This window comes from Pistacia vera, unplaced genomic scaffold (genome assembly GCF_008641045.1).
Source record: "Pistacia vera cultivar Batoury unplaced genomic scaffold, PisVer_v2 Contig293, whole genome shotgun sequence".
NCBI lineage: Eukaryota > Viridiplantae > Streptophyta > Magnoliopsida > Sapindales > Anacardiaceae > Pistacia > Pistacia vera.
In genome coordinates, this window is record NW_022196105.1 from 401,798 (window position 1) to 418,026 (window position 16,229).

At 36.0% G+C, this 16,229-nt stretch overlaps 3 protein-coding genes across 3 annotated transcripts; 2 read left to right on the forward strand and 1 right to left on the reverse strand.

Moving 5' to 3' along the window:
- Positions 1-1,849: 1,849 nt before the first annotated feature.
- LOC116135071 (uncharacterized GPI-anchored protein At3g06035-like) lies at positions 1,850-3,863 on the forward strand. The gene is made up of 2 exons (XM_031420767.1): positions 1,850-1,931; positions 3,035-3,863. Exons 1-2 carry the CDS (start codon positions 1,856-1,858, stop codon positions 3,535-3,537), a joined length of 579 nt encoding a protein of 192 aa, XP_031276627.1. The 5' UTR covers positions 1,850-1,855; the 3' UTR covers positions 3,538-3,863.
- A 649-nt stretch (positions 3,864-4,512) lies between these two features.
- LOC116135039 (peroxisomal adenine nucleotide carrier 1-like) lies at positions 4,513-7,609 on the reverse strand. The gene is made up of 5 exons (XM_031420745.1): positions 7,305-7,609; positions 6,283-6,514; positions 5,830-5,976; positions 5,186-5,346; positions 4,513-4,994 (listed from the first exon to the last, which is right to left on the reverse strand). The coding sequence occupies exons 1-5, from the start codon at positions 7,445-7,447 to the stop codon at positions 4,715-4,717; spliced, it is 963 nt and encodes a 320-aa protein (XP_031276605.1). The 5' UTR covers positions 7,448-7,609; the 3' UTR covers positions 4,513-4,714.
- Positions 7,610-8,955: 1,346 nt separating this feature from the next.
- On the forward strand, positions 8,956-16,229 carry LOC116135070 (mitogen-activated protein kinase kinase kinase NPK1). Its single transcript, XM_031420766.1, has 17 exons — positions 8,956-9,372; positions 9,460-9,501; positions 9,689-9,754; positions 9,845-9,955; positions 10,045-10,125; positions 10,211-10,288; positions 10,389-10,471; positions 11,382-11,463; positions 11,581-11,681; positions 11,852-11,891; positions 12,016-12,075; positions 12,172-12,218; positions 12,314-12,539; positions 12,628-12,864; positions 14,538-14,854; positions 14,942-15,009; positions 15,916-16,229. The coding sequence occupies exons 1-17, from the start codon at positions 9,085-9,087 to the stop codon at positions 15,972-15,974; spliced, it is 1,986 nt and encodes a 661-aa protein (XP_031276626.1). The 5' UTR covers positions 8,956-9,084; the 3' UTR covers positions 15,975-16,229.

A 16,229-nucleotide genomic window follows, 5' to 3' on the forward strand; every position in this document is an offset into this window, starting at 1 on the left:
TAAAATGGTCATTTCAAAGATAAAAATTTTAAAATAACCCTTTACTTCTCAAATTCACCTTACTAGTATTTCAGGCCATTCTGGCCTGTTCTCGGTGCAATCGACCTCTCCCGACACCACCATTACAATCCCCTCAACCCCCACATCAAAACCCCAAACCTCCCCGCCTGATTGAACCCTCAATCACCGACTACCGCTCTTAGTTTCAATCAGTGTTTCATCCAAATTTCGGTAGGTCCCGACACTAGAAACCACCCCCAACACCACCAATAGCATCACCGGCTTTCCCCCATAAAAACCCCTAACATCACCAACCACAATTGCCCGTTGATTGCCACTGCCTCTCCCTTAGGTTTTCATGTTTTGTCGCACCTTTCTAGCCAAATTCTAACACCTCGCCGAGGTGCAATCATGTGGAAGAGTTGAGGGTTTTGGTGAGGAGGATAAGCGAATGCTGATGGTGGTGTCGGGGAGGTCCAATGCTGTTGGAATTAGGCCAAATTTTTTGCTTGGCCAGGATCCTGTAGGGGTTATTTGAGAGAAATTTGAGATAGAAGGGTTATTTTGAGAGAAAAGTAACGGTGTTAATTTAAATGTGAGACTCTGCAATTTATGAAACCAGGGATGGGAACTGCAGATTCACCAAACCATAGGTGGGAACTGCAGATTCACCAAACCATAGGTGGGAAAATGTCATTTACTCTTATTTTAATATCCAAAATTTAATGGCACAAGAATTTTTATTATTACTTGTAGCTGGTAAAATTTACGATTAATTCGGAAGGGATGGATATTGTGAGAAACGGGCTACTGATAGTCTGGACTTGCACAAAGAGAGAAAGGGAACGTGAAGGCTTGGGTGACACTGGTGTGGTGTTTGTCGTAGGCATTCCGACGCTCAAGTCAGTGAGGTTGAAGGTATTTTAGTGGAGCACAACTTTGCAATGGCTAAGGGTGGTGATTCTTGAAAGTAAGAATTTAGGAGCTAAGAGCTATGGGTCATTTCTGAATGCCCTATGAGAGGGCTGACATCTGTTTATATAATGAACCCGGGAGGTTGGAGTCCTAGTAGAACGCTGAGTCCTACTTGGTAGATGAGTCTCAATTATGAAGGAAATATTATCACTTGCCTTTATCATATTAGGGTTACCACTTCAAGTAAGATTCTGGATTTTGACTGAAATGAAAAGTAAATAGGATTCCGATTCCTATTTTGGGATTAATGTCGGCTAATGGGCTGGAGCCCGATTTAGTTTAACTTGTAGGATAATCTAACTCATAAAGTGGTCAATTCACAAAATGGATTTAAACGTAGACACAACCGGAATTGGGTTAAGACATTGGACCGTAATATGTTTATTTCTTTATTGGGTCTCGTCAAGTCTAATACGATTTTTGCCCCGTACATTACTATAACTACATGAGATTTCCGTTATTTGATTATAGTTTAAAGGGATATTGTTATAAACCCAAAGTAAAATTTCATAAACCCATGGAAAATAAATAAAATTAATTTGTTTATTAGTTTAGTTTATATAATCTAGTATTTGGTTAAATTATATTTAAAATTGTATTTATACATTTTTATAACATCTTTAACTGTTAATTTTCGTGGTTTAGACTTTGGATGGATTTACCAGTAGTCCAGTACGATGTCGTTATAAAAACAATGCTTTCAAGCACCTAGCTAGAAAAATAAATAAGTAACAAAGAAAGAAACTTCTAAACAGACTCGAGTGAATTAATTGAAGAAAGCTACAAGCTTCCTACTCCTTGTCAATTGTCATCTCTCTATTTTTAGTCATCAAACTTGATTAACAGCAACAACAAACAAACAAACAAGAGCAAGGACAAAATGGCTTCTCCTTCCCTTCATCTTCTCCTTCTTTTTTCTTTTCTCTGCATCTCTCTTCCTGTCAAATGTGATACTGGTATTTTTTTTTTTTAATTTTAATTTTGATTGCGTCTTATTAACTCAAAGTTAGATGAGATCTGGGTGTTTTCTTTGTTACTTAAGCAATGCTGTTTAGTTGCTTTACATCTCATTATTGTTAATAAATACATTTATGTCTTGATTGTAAAGTACAAGTTGCTAATTTTATGCTTACCTGAACAACCGATCTAAATTTGTTCTTTAGAATAAAAATGCTTCTTGCCTTGACAATATTGCTTATTGTTAAAGCATCGAATTAGATCCTTCTTAATTCAACTATTTTATAACTTTTACGTTACTGAATGCTACGGTTTCCTCTCATTAATATTTTTAGGTTGATTTCAATGCTCTGGGTCTGGCACATTACATTTCTTGGCAGATTTAACATTTTTAAATTGTTATTTTGGTGTGTTGGATTGTAAATTTTGCAGGTCTGTAAGGCATGAAGCTGGATTTGCTATCAGTTTTGATGCCCTAAAGAATAAAATTTGAGTGCACATTTGTTAAACATCTATTATACTCGGGGATCTTTTTTCAGTTTGATTGTCTATGCAATGCTAGAGGACATTGGAAATTTGTTAATTCCTCTTATAATTATTTCACTTCTCCATAATGGTGGAACATGTTTTCACACTTTAGCTGCATAAACTGCTGCCTTGTTAAAACATGGAGGAGACTTGATGGTTGGTAGTATATAAAATAACAAATCACAAAATGATAGAGTTAATAACAAGTGATAATTACTTTTTGTAGTTATCACAATATAGCTCTTCAGCTTATTTTCCAAATATATAGTCAGATTCCCTATACGTTTGGTAATGAAGTTGCATTCTGGTAACGGTAACCTATAGATCGCTGAACATCTTCAATCTTAGTCTGTCTTAGTTACCAAATGCCCGTGAACTTCTATTCTTACCATCTTAAGTCTTCCCATGTTTCAAATTTGTTTCTGATTTGATGCAGACATCATAATTTGAACCATCTGATTGTTAATTTTAAGCAATTAGATAGATTGTTATTAGAAACATGACATGAAACGAATTTCTGTCCAAATGACATTTTGATACTTAACTTTTCTTCTCTGCCATATTTTCTCTGCAGATGAGGAGGAAACACTTCTTCAGGGCATTAACAAGTATAGGACATCCTTAAACTTGACAGCTTTGACAAAAAATGAAAATGCAGAGTGTCTGGCTGATGAATTTGCTGATCAATTTAAGAATCAACCCTGTACAAACTCTACAGGTGCTAACACTGTGTCAGGCAGTGAGCCTCAGCTTCCCAACTACCCAAACCTTTTAGCGAAGTGCCATTTAAATATCTCCAACACAAAGGGTGGAAATATCATGCCTGCTTGCGTTCCCGGCCTAACTCCAAGTCTTGTGCTCTCAAACTTCACACAGTCTCAGTACTCAGAGAGTCTCAATGACACCAAGTATACAGGAGTTGGTATTGGTTCTGAAGGTAACTGGATTGTTGTTGTTTTGAGCACGAGCATACCTGATGGAAGCTATGTGACATATAATTCAGCCAGTTTGCTTTCCAAGATTAGTTTCACTTACTACTTACTGTTTTCACTGATGGGTGCTCTAGTGATGTTCTGAAGTGCAGTTTATGGCTCTTCTTCCTTGAGTATCTTTGTTTGACCGTTCCAACTTAAAGGGGCAATATTAGAATACAGAGATGGTTTAGACCCTTCAACAAAACAGGAAACACGACATTATCAAATGTGACCGGTTTTTGCTATTCTTGAGTATTGATAAATTCATTTTATTATTTACTTTTATATTCATGTTCTGAATGATGGAGGAATGTCAGAGAGGCTAACTCAGTGGAGCAGAATCTGTATTTGAAATCGTTATCTGAGTTTCGAACTTTTCAAGTTTGTAGTGGGGATGGGGGATAAGACAATCTATTGCTATTTTCTTTACTGCAGCTTCTTTCATATATTCCTTTTTGTGTAACGCATCATGTAGTCTGTTTATGATTGCTTGGACATTTCATTTTGTTTCTTTTGTTGTCATCTTGTGGATTTTAGTTGTCTAATGGCATTGAGATCTCCCGAACTTAAATCAACCACATTTATAGATAATCATTTTATATAGGATATATACTCCATGAGAATTTGGGATCCACAGATAGCAAGCCCTTTAATTTCAGCAGTTTCTTGAAAATTTTGTGCTCCCTTGCTACTGAAGTATGAATGCATGATAGCTTCATGATTTATTGTTTAGTCTTCTACCTTAAAGTTTTAAGTTATTGGGTTGTTTTTCTTTCATGATATTAGGATTTAGGACTTGTCTTATATTCGGCTGAACTTTTAGCGTCCCTCTTTGTCGTATTTTTTCTTCTGCTCAGCCTATATGTGAGAAGGCATATTAATACTGGATAATACATGGGAATGTGCTATCGACCAGTTCTTTGAGAACAAGAATCCATTTTAACATTGGGCCTCCCCATCAAATTCCCTTGATAATTACTGATCCTTTGGTCAATCTCTCGATTATTTACAAATCCTGAAACACAAAATAAAATCTGAATACCTATAATTTGTAAGTGAAATTTTCTATGTTAAGAGGTAGCAAAATAAACCATGATAATTTTATTGAACAAAACAAATATCCCTGTGGCTGCAGTAACATTCTTTCTTCATGAAAATAGAAACTGCCTCCACACCCCATCAATTATTATTACATTTCCTCAAACCCATCTAGGGATGAACAATTCCGTCAGGGCCATTTCATTTACGAGGATTCAAAATGGATAAACTTCTGCATTTCATCAAGCATTCTTCAGCCTAGTGCGGCTGATGAACAAAAATTTCCTAAGGGCAATCATAAGAACCCATGTCGTTTTTGTGATCTTCTCCTTTATCATTAAAAGCAATGCTGAGCTTAGCACAGTCTTCAGGATCTGGGCTTGTAATCCTTTGTAAAAACCCAGGGGACCTTCCCTTTTCCAAATGGCATAGATTGCACCTAAGACTGTCTTTTCGTTTTTCAATGGAGCTTGTTCGATCCCATCTTCGTCTTCATCTGCAGCCTGAATCATGACCTTACACCTGGCCAGAATTTATACATTAACTTTGTCAACAGAGCTGTAAAATGACTTCAACATGAACGATTAATGATGCATTTTTCAATTGTTTGACAAAACAACATGGTACATCTTGATTCAAACAACTTTAGATCAGGATAAAAACTATTTGCGAGCAATTATATGTTAAGGAAGACTGGTTAATATGACATCTACCTGATAGCCGGGTACGTCAAGGATGTGGCGATACATTTTGAGACTGCACCAAGCAAGAAAGCAGAAAACGCAGAAAGAGCTTCTGGGGCTGATTCTTTGGAACTTTCTCTCTTCAGCCGCCTATTGAGAAGCCTTTGTTTCAACTGATCAAATGCAGTGTACTGTACAACATGAAACTTCCAGTTTCAGCTTACATCTTCATGTTCATCAAAATTTCTTAAAAGCAAAAAAAATATATATAGTAAACTGAAATAGAAGTTACAAACTTTCAGCAGAACTTTGGGCAGGATGAAAACCTACTGTCTGCTCTTGATGTATCCATCTGTTGCTACTTTTAAAAACTTTTAGAGACTTTGCCTATGAGGAGTTAGCTGCTATCTACTGTTCATATTTGTTCACCTTTCATTTCAATTTCTGCTTTGAGTGAGACTCTCCTTTACTAATACATCTGTTTCAGGGTTACTGGGGTTTTTAATATTTATCACCAGAATTCAAACAAGAAAGAAAAGAAAAAAAATGGTCCATAGCAAACTCACACCATTGCTAATACAACCTCTAAGATTTCATATAAGATAAATGAAGCCAATTTTACTCTGAAAAAGCCATAAATACAAACTATTTTAAATAAAGGTGGATTCAAATGCCTGGATGGATGGGTTTGCTGTCAGGAGAAGAGATATGCCAAGACTGTCAAATGCCTCAGTCCAAGTAGTCTCTGAAAGACTTTTCCAAAGTCCTTTGGATTTCCCAAATTCACTTGTCTGCATCTTTGAGGATGCTGTATCCAAGGGCTGAAAGACAAGTAATGTTAGAGAATGGGAATTCAACATTTGAAATTGGAGAGCTCGTCAATATATAAAAAGCAGAAATAGACAATAAAGTTAAATGTGATCATACAGAGAAACAAATTTTCTGATGTGATGTTTGGATATAGGGATTCAAAACTATGAACTGGAGTTATAGTTCAAAATATTATAACAAAACATTTTTTAATTTCTAAACCAAGACCACATGGTTCAGGACACCCCATAAAATCTAAAGAGAAGAGATGTATACTATCAGTTACAAGCAAAAGAGGACTTCAAAATTTCACTTACCTGTGTTATTATTACAGTACATGCCCCAGCAGCTGCAGCAACAATCAAATTTGCTTTTGTTCCAATGTTTTTGCTACCACTTTTCTTCAAATACAGCCTCTTAAAGAAGCTATAGCCATAGAAGTAAATGAACTGTGAAATGAAAGACTGCAGATTCTTTGTTCCCAGGCCCTGATACAATGAAAGAACCTGTCGAGTAGAAATCGCTTCCCAGAGAACATCTGAAATATTCCTGAACAAGACAGCTGATTTTTAGAGGGAATGTTCTATAACAATCATCATTGCAGTTACTTAATTAACAGTTCAGGCTGAGAATACAGTAATTTATGTTAAAATCATCAAAGGCATTCCATTATGAAAACCGGGAAGATGAGTATCATATCTTCGCTTTGCATTTCTCTTATATTTTCTGCTATAATTAAGAGACAAACTAATTGAATGTGACAGAATCAAGCTTATGCTTTGTAAATATCAGACTATCAGTCATAATTCTTCCATCTTGGTACAAAGGATCACATTTTGTTTGATTAAAAGGACTGATGTAACTTAGATAAATCATCCTATTTAGAGAGGGAGAATTTAATCCCAGCATCCATGATTTTAATTCCATGAAATTAAAAATTAACATGCTTAATATGTTATTCTTAAGTTTGAATCTCTCTTAATTTAAAAATTATAACCAACAACACGCATCTAATAAAATAACAGTTTGATTCATATAGGACAAATGGTACATCTTAAGATAATTAGATAACAAGGACAACAGAAGTTCAAATTTTGATTTGTTCTTGCCTTTCTCTCGGTATAATTTATAACAGTTTGGTCAAAATAATCTTATCAGCTCAATAATTCAAGAATAAATAAGTAAATTAACTGAAAACTAGAAGAAAAGAAAGCATTAGAAACAGAGGCAGTTGAGTCGAGTGGAGCTAGTAAAGTGAAAAATATCTAAAATAATATCTCAAACAAACACCATTAGGAGTAGGACCCAACAAAAAAATCCATAATTTAATGAAGTTAACCTGTACTTCTGCTGATGTTGAGCTCGAACTTCAGCTTGGTACTTGGTCTTGCAAGTATCAAGAGGGTACAAAATGGTGGTGCTAACCAGAGCTCCAATGGCTCCTGAGGTTGCCTCTGACACAGATTCAAGATCAAAGCCCATATTAACAACACAAAATTTACAACTCAAACATGTCGATAATTGAGCCTAAAATATCCATGAATTTTGGAGGAGTTAATGGCATAGCGTTGAGTTATAATAATGAGTTAGGAGGGAGGGAAGAATGAAAGTGACGTAAAGAGAAACCAATGAAATCAGTTAAGTGAAGTGATGGTATCTTTTCGGGAATCGGAAACGTGAACTTCCTTCTTTTCTTTCATTGTCTTAAACGGCCTACACTAACGCCGTTTTGTAAATGGGTAAGGTGGATGGATATCCATATACGAACCGGGTCTTTATTTTAAAAAATATCATAAGATAGATTAACGAACACTTTTTATTAACTTTCTCTCACAAACGTAATATAATAGCTCGTAAATTTGCAATTAATCAACTTGCATTTGGTTAGACGAAACTCATTATGAGTTGACCAATTGTGATCTGACACGTCGCGTTTATAAGAGAAAGTTAGTGAAACAGGTTTATTTGTATAGTTTTACCCGATAGATGTTAATTTTTTATAAGAACATGAAATGATAAAATTCTAGTATTTCCTAGTTGTCATAAGTCATATTGATGAGAACCTATGTTTTATATAATGTTAATTATAACTTTGAATTTTAAGTTGATATAATATCTTCATTTGCATTTCATACATAAATTTAAGCTGAATATATTGATCCACATGATCTTGAAAATAACATATATATATATATTTTTTTTTTTTAGCAAACAACTTTCTCCCACCCAAGGTTTGCCTTAATAACACTTTTCACCTAAAAAGTTTCAAAATACCACTATCCCACCCAAAGCTAATATTTCATTACTACCCAAAGCCGATTCCGACAGAGAAAATTCTCTCTGTTACCACCATTTGAACCTCCAGTCTCCTCTTTACAAAACCTCTCTCACTCTAGCATCTGATTTCTCGTCGATTGCCAACCATCGCAAAGCTAGGATTTCCCATTCTTAGCTAATTTTTGGCTGATTCCGACGGCGAATATTCAATTGGTCACCACTATTCTATCCACCGGCCTTCACTCTAAAAAACTCCTTACCTTGGCTCCTAGTAACTTGTCAACGCCTATTGAGAAAAGTGAAACATATTTTGGGAACTAACAGAATATAAAATTTGGGTGGAAAAGTGGTATTTTGAAACTTTTGGGGTGAAAAAATCATTAAAGCAAACCTTGTGTGGGAAAAAGTCGTTTACTCGGGTTTTTTTTGACATTTTATTAAATCTCAGGGGAGATAATGATAATAAGTATTTTTGTAATGCTAATTTCAAACTCACGTATCATAAGTTAGAAAAGTAAAGGATATTCAAACATTAGGCATAGCCCAAGCCCATAAATAAACAACAAACCAATTTACATAAATACCCCCAAAACCCCAACGGGCAGCACCACCATCATTTTATCCGACATTTCTTTATTTTTCAAAAATAGATCCCTACTCCCTTTCCCTCCTTCAAAATTTTCTCTCTCTCTCTCTCTCTCTCAAAATCTCTCACTCTTCTGTTTTTCACAGTTTCACTTCATCGCAAACTATGCGCCTTACAGAACCTTAACATTGAGGGACTTCAACACAATAACCGAGGAAGAGACTATATAATTGGAGGCCGGAGCACGAACTCTAATATGCAGGACATTTTCGGATCGGTTCGGCGATCCCTGGTGTTTCGGTCGACACCGGGAGACGATGGAGGAGTAGGAATCGGCGGCTTGGTTGAGAAGATCGGCTCGAGCATTCGTAAATCGAGAATCGGTTTGTTTGGTAAACCGCCGGTACCGGCTCTGCCGCCGATTGTGAAAACCGAAGCGCCGCCGATCCGGTGGAGGAAAGGTGAGTTGATAGGGTGTGGCGCGTTTGGTCGGGTCTATATGGGGATGAATCTTGACTCTGGAGAGCTCCTAGCTGTTAAACAGGTAACTATACTGCTCACTGGTTAAGGATTGTAATTGGATTTAGTTTTCAATTTGATTTTTGAATTGTCTTATTTGTTTTGGTTACAGGTTTTAATTGCAGCGAGCAGTGCTTCAAAAGAAACAACACAGGTGAACGTTTTACTTGTATAAATTTAGCTTATTTCTTTAGATTGTACAGGTAGTGAATTTTGTACCATTAAGTTGGGATCAATCGGAGATTAAAAAAAAAAACTACTTACTAAACAAAATTTCTTCTTGCTCAAGTCTACTTGAATCTTTGCTTATTCGTGATTTTTTTTAATTTTAAATCTTTTAGGCACACATAAGGGAACTTGAGGAAGAAGTGAAGCTTTTGAAGAATCTTTCACACCCAAACATCGTTGTAAGTACCAAGTAGGATGTCTTTAGGTTTTGTGAAATTGATATCAATTGCTTATTCTCTGATATTTTTACCCCTTAATGCTATGTTTAGAGATATTTGGGAACTGCCAGAGAGGATGATTCGTTGAATATACTGTTGGAATTTGTACCCGGTGGTTCCATATCATCTCTATTAGGAAAATTCGGATCTTTCCCCGAGTCTGTAAGTATTAATTATTGTTAGTTCTGAAAATTCAAAATATGGGTGTTTCTGAGTGCTGATTTTACTTCGCAAAATGGTTTGCGTTACAGGTTATTAGAATGTATGCGAAACAATTGTTATTAGGACTTGAATATCTTCATAAAAATGGAATTATGCATAGGGACATTAAGGTATTTTTCTTGTTCTTTCATGAGAAGAAATCTCTATAACTCACTCTCTTATTCCTTACTCTAACGATGGACGTGTTTCATCCAGGGGGCAAATATTCTTGTTGATAATAAGGGGTGTATTAAACTTGCGGACTTTGGTGCATCCAAGAAAGTCGTAGAGCTGGTATGAATATATATATATTTCAATTGCAAAAGAAAGTTTTGACGTCCTTATAAATATATTTTATGCATGTATTCATGATGTGGTCTCTATGTTGGTACAGGCCACAATAAATGGTGCCAAGTCAATGAAGGGTACTCCATATTGGATGGCTCCTGAAGTTATTCTACAGACTGGACATAGCTTGTAAGAAAAAAGTCATCTTCATGTTTATAGATGTTCATATTTATTTGTAGTTGTCTTGACACGTATAGATTATAAGGTTTATTTATGTGCAATTATGTCTCTCTTTCTAAGTTCTATTTGGTTTATATTGATCGAACTGTTTTATTTTGTGAGACATGGCACACTAATTCCTATGATGGCCGTCATTTAATGTGTTTTCCAAACATAATGAAAAGTAGAATGTTTCAGAGTGCTGAAATTATCATTTATTGGTTTTCTTTCAGTATCTTTCTCATTTTGGAGGTTATGCAGTGTAATTGCTAGGTTGTATAATTAATTATTAGCTGCAATGACACAAAATTTTTGTTGAAGCTAAAGAGATGATGTTTTTCCTTCTAGGTATCACTATGAGGAAGATACTTTTATTGCTTCCTCCAACATTTTGGAAGCTGTTAAAATTTGTAGTTCTGGTTAGTTTAGTTGATATAGCATTGATTTTCCAGGAAGATAAATTTGAAAATATTATGTGATATTTGGAAGTGAATCATGTTTGAATATTCTAGGTCCTAAGTTCTTGGAAGAGTCTTGTGAGTTGTTTAGCATCTAACTACCGTAAGATTTTGTCAGTTCAACTGAGTTCAACTCAACCAAGCTTAGTCCAAGCTACAGTGAGGTTGACATTTTCTTTTCATTTCAGTTAAGAGTTTTGTTGTTATGGGTTTTCGATGAAAAAAAAAAAAAAAAACTTAGTTTGAGTAGTAAGAGATAAATCTTCCCAAACTTGTTTGTTATAATTTCTTGCATATCATCTGATGTAATGTTTGCTCATTTCACTTTCTCCAGTAACAGTAAGGTAACATAGAATCTTATCCACGCATTCTCTATTCCTCCGGTCTTAGGAGCTCATTATTTTCAAAATTCATTGTCTTAGCTCTGCTGATATATGGAGTGTTGGATGTACTGTGATTGAGATGGCTACAGGACAGCCTCCATGGAGCCAACAGTATCAAGAGGTACAAAAGTTGCACTACTTATTAAACCTTGTTAGTTTGATATATATGCGCTGTCTAGCTAGAATGTATCAAAGTATTTTCATTAATTTGCTGACTAAGATATGATGTTTCTTTCAGGTTGCTGCTCTGTTCCACATTGGAACAACTAAATCCCACCCACCCATTCCTGAACATCTCTCTCTTGAAGCAAAGGATTTTCTGTTAAAATGCTTGCAGAAGTACATTCTTTTCTCATTTCTTCTTGTGCCACCTTTTTCATATTCTTTTTGGCTTTAAATTTTTTTAGGAACTAATATTGAAAGGGCAAACATTAGTTTATCTTTAGTCTAAATTTCACAAATATTATGATCTGGTTTCAATGCTTATGTGTATCAATTTGTGGTGGCAGGGAACCAGACTTCAGACCTACAGCAACAGACTTGCTGCAGGTAGCTGCAAATTGTAAATTCGTTTCCTCTTACAATATGCTGCAACAGAATATATTTAGACATGTAAAATAATGTAACATTTAACTTTTCAGTCGTATAACTATCTGTTCCTAAACATGTGCAGCACCCATTCATCACTGGGAAGTATCAGGAATCTCATCTTGTATTCCGCAATTCAATCATGGTAAATATAATCCAATAAGCTTTATCAATTTGAGTCATCTTATTCTTTTGACCATTTTTGTCAATCTTAGTATTGTTTTCTTTTTTCTATCATCAGGAGTCTGGAAATTTGATGGCAACACCAGGGATGAATCTCAGGAACTCGTAAGTGATCCATTTTCATGGATTTTAAACTTCCATGGGTTGTTGATGCCTGGTTCTTTTGAATCTTGACTCTGGGAACTCTATTGATGTTACAGCATGAACTCTTTGATACGACAGTCAACCTGCTCAGGCTTGAAGGATGTTTGTGAGATGGGTAGCGTGAGATGCTCAACAGTGTATCCAGAGCGTTTATCTGCAGGATCCTACTGGGGGGCAAACAATTGTGACGATGACATGTGTCTAATAGATGACAAAGATGATTTTGGGGTTAGGGCATCTGTAAAATTCAACTCTACCTTTGAATCTGCAGATTTAACTAAGGTGCTAATCCAGTCTGAGTTCTTTCATGTATTTCATGTTTTAATGTGAGGCTTTAATGATGCTAAGTTGATTTGTTTACTTGAATCAGAGTTTTAATCCAATGTGTGAACCTACTGATGATTGGCCAAGCAAGTTTGATGAGAGTCCAAAGGTGGACAGATATGGACTGAATTTATCTTCTGGGGAAGCAATTTGTGGAGCTGTTGGCACTGCTGGAGTATCAGTTAAAGAGGAGAATGACTTCTCCTTTCCCTGTAGTGCATCAGCACCTGAGGATGATGATGAAGTTACAGAGTCAAAAATTAGAGCCTTTCTAGATGAGAAGGTATTTTTTCTGTTTGTGTTGGTCTAGTTTTCTTCTGTAAAAGAATGATGGGGTTATCATGTGATTTTATTTTNAATATTATGATCTGGTTTCAATGCTTATGTGTATCAATTTGTGGTGGCAGGGAACCAGACTTCAGACCTACAGCAACAGACTTGCTGCAGGTAGCTGCAAATTGTAAATTCGTTTCCTCTTACAATATGCTGCAACAGAATATATTTAGACATGTAAAATAATGTAACATTTAACTTTTCAGTCGTATAACTATCTGTTCCTAAACATGTGCAGCACCCATTCATCACTGGGAAGTATCAGGAATCTCATCTTGTATTCCGCAATTCAATCATGGTAAATATAATCCAATAAGCTTTATCAATTTGAGTCATCTTATTCTTTTGACCATTTTTGTCAATCTTAGTATTGTTTTCTTTTTTCTATCATCAGGAGTCTGGAAATTTGATGGCAACACCAGGGATGAATCTCAGGAACTCGTAAGTGATCCATTTTCATGGATTTTAAACTTCCATGGGTTGTTGATGCCTGGTTCTTTTGAATCTTGACTCTGGGAACTCTATTGATGTTACAGCATGAACTCTTTGATACGACAGTCAACCTGCTCAGGCTTGAAGGATGTTTGTGAGATGGGTAGCGTGAGATGCTCAACAGTGTATCCAGAGCGTTTATCTGCAGGATCCTACTGGGGGGCAAACAATTGTGACGATGACATGTGTCTAATAGATGACAAAGATGATTTTGGGGTTAGGGCATCTGTAAAATTCAACTCTACCTTTGAATCTGCAGATTTAACTAAGGTGCTAATCCAGTCTGAGTTCTTTCATGTATTTCATGTTTTAATGTGAGGCTTTAATGATGCTAAGTTGATTTGTTTACTTGAATCAGAGTTTTAATCCAATGTGTGAACCTACTGATGATTGGCCAAGCAAGTTTGATGAGAGTCCAAGGGTGGACAGATATGGACTGAATTTATCTTCTGGGGAAGCAATTTGTGGAGCTGTTGGCACTGCTGGAGTATCAGTTAAAGAGGAGAATGACTTCTCCTTTCCCTGTAGTGCATCAGCACCTGAGGATGATGATGAAGTTACAGAATCAAAAATTAGAGCCTTTCTAGATGAGAAGGTATTTTTTCTGTTTGTGTTGGTCTAGTTTTCTTCTGTAAAAGAATGATGGGGTTATCATGTGATTTTATTTTTCCAAGTAAACTAGTATATCATATTATCCCTAAAAAAAAGAGAGAGAGAGAGAGAGCTGCAAAATAGTATCTTAGAAAAACCAGAAACGGCGAAGACATAGCATATGTGTACAAGTAGCCTTTCCACCCAGCGGCCCAAGAATTATTACAATTGATTGCATATGAAAAAGCAAAAATATAGTAAAGAAAAAAAAGAGCGGCTTCATATTTGCCTTCCTAAAACATTATGATCTATTGAGATATTATATGATCAAAGTTTAACATCTCATGTTCATCTGAAGAGCTCCGGTAGGCTCTAGATTTAAAGTGGCAGTGCACATCCTAAGGGCCTAAGAATGATTACAGTGGAAAGAATTTGAAAAGGCATAAATGTTTCCTTCAAATTTGCTCTCTAAAACATTATGACTAGAAAACTATATCATGGAAGTTTAATGTTTCATGCCTTCCTGTAAAACTTTATTAGGCTCTGGATCTGAAGAAGCTGCAAACACCTCTGTATGAAGAGTTCTATAACACAATGAATGCAACTGGTCACCCAATTGCTGTTGGAATTGCAAATGGAGAAAATTGTTCGAACTTACCTCCTAAAAGTAGATCGCCCAAGCGGCTACCAAGTAGAAGACTCTCAGCAGCTGTTTTTACTGCTAGTCCTGGGAGTAAAATGGATTCTGTGTCAAAGCTGAACAGCATGCATGACCGAGCTCTGCAGGAAATTCCACTGCCTCAGCTTAACGAGTGGAAAGAACTACTCGATCCTCAGAAGGATACAATTAGACCAAGGTTTATTTGTTGGTGCCTGACACTTGTTTTATTTTATTGCTGCTTAATAAATCTGTAGCTTGATAACGACAGTGGTTTCTATTGCAGCATGAGCTTCTCAGAAAGACAAAGAAAATGGAAAGAAGAGCTTGATGAAGAGCTCAAACGACAACGAGGCAAGTTTTAGTTTTCAGCAAATTATCACTAATTTCCAATTTCATCTTTTTTATGTCTTTGTTGGACCTAATAGATGTAGAGACCAATGTCTCAGTAAACCTCAGCTTCTTTTCCTTGGAGTCTAGGTTTAAGAAAGTATTTATAAAAGAGAATATCTTTTCAAAATCAATTCACCTAAAAATGCTGTATTTAAAAGAGGTTGTAATTCTTTCTCAAGTCCTTGAAATGCACTTAGGTACTGTTATAGGGTCTCTTCTTACAGTAGGTCATGTAACAGGGATTTTTTTTTTAGAGCTTGATGAATGAGCTTGTGGAATCATGAAACCTGTCTAGACTACCACAATACAGGGTTGGTTTAGCTTTTAAAGGATTAAGATTCGTAAGTTTGTGCATCTAATAAAAAGATGACTCAAACAGAGATGATGTCTGGCGTTGACATTGTAAGCTACGTTTAGACCTGTAAACTATTCAAGCTGTTCACAAGCAGCTAAGATATTGACTTCTTCAGTGACTTGTTTGGTACACTAGTCCATCCTCAATCAAGTGTAACTCAGCATGTTTAGGCTTGTGAACTGGTTTTGTTTAAACATAGAAACAGATGTTTTAAGTAAAAGTCATGGTAACCATAGTGCCAGCCCACGGGTTCAAGTCTTTTGTGTGGCCATTGAATGCTGAAAAGTTTAATGATGGGAACATATACAAAATACTTTGCCAGCAGCATTATTTCAAGAGGCTATGGTCTCAACACAGTGGATGCATCTGATACCAAATTCAGAGAACTGATTCCCTTCTTTTTAGTTTCCTTCAATTAGTATGTTTTTGCTTCTATTGCTATTGCATGAAAATCAAGAGGTTGAATATCTTCAGCTCTTTGTGAATTATGACATGGAAAATGAATATTGCAGAGATGATGCGACAGGCAGGTGTAGGAGGGAGGACATCGTCTCCAAGGATCAGATTCTGACTCAACCAAGGAGCTGCTACGGTTTGCATTCCATGGCAAGTAAATGCATGTACCTCCAAGGATCAGATTCTAACTCGACCAAGGAGCTGCTATGGTTCGCTTTCCCTGGCAAGTAAATGCATTTACCTCACCTGTATTTGTATAAGTACCTAGTGGAATTAATTATGCTTTTCCCCTAGGAGAGTTGAGTTGATGTATTTAGTTTTGTTTTTTATAAGAAATGGTGTCTAATAATATATAGTGGTTTACAGCTCA

Bases quoted from the DNA above. Each gene is read 5' to 3' on its own strand.
- LOC116135070 (XM_031420766.1), top strand. From the start codon at position 9,085: ATGCAGGACATTTTCGGATCGGTTCGGCGATCCCTGGTGTTTCGGTCG. The intron at 10,472-11,381 runs GTAAGAAAAAAG...TCATTGTCTTAG, and splicing joins CTACAGACTGGACATAGCTT to CTCTGCTGATATATGGAGTG. The intron at 12,219-12,313 runs GTAAGTGATCCA...TTGATGTTACAG, and splicing joins GGGATGAATCTCAGGAACTC to CATGAACTCTTTGATACGAC.
- LOC116135039 (XM_031420745.1), bottom strand. From the start codon at position 7,447: ATGGGCTTTGATCTTGAATCTGTGTCAGAGGCAACCTCAGGAGCCATT. The intron at 5,977-6,282 runs GTAAGTGAAATT...CTTGTCTTTCAG, and splicing joins GTACTGTAATAATAACACAG to CCCTTGGATACAGCATCCTC. The intron at 5,347-5,829 runs GCATTTGAATCC...CATGTTGTACAG, and splicing joins CAGCAAACCCATCCATCCAG to TACACTGCATTTGATCAGTT.
- LOC116135071 (XM_031420767.1), top strand. From the start codon at position 1,856: ATGGCTTCTCCTTCCCTTCATCTTCTCCTTCTTTTTTCTTTTCTCTGC. The intron at 1,932-3,034 runs GTATTTTTTTTT...TTTTCTCTGCAG, and splicing joins TCCTGTCAAATGTGATACTG to ATGAGGAGGAAACACTTCTT.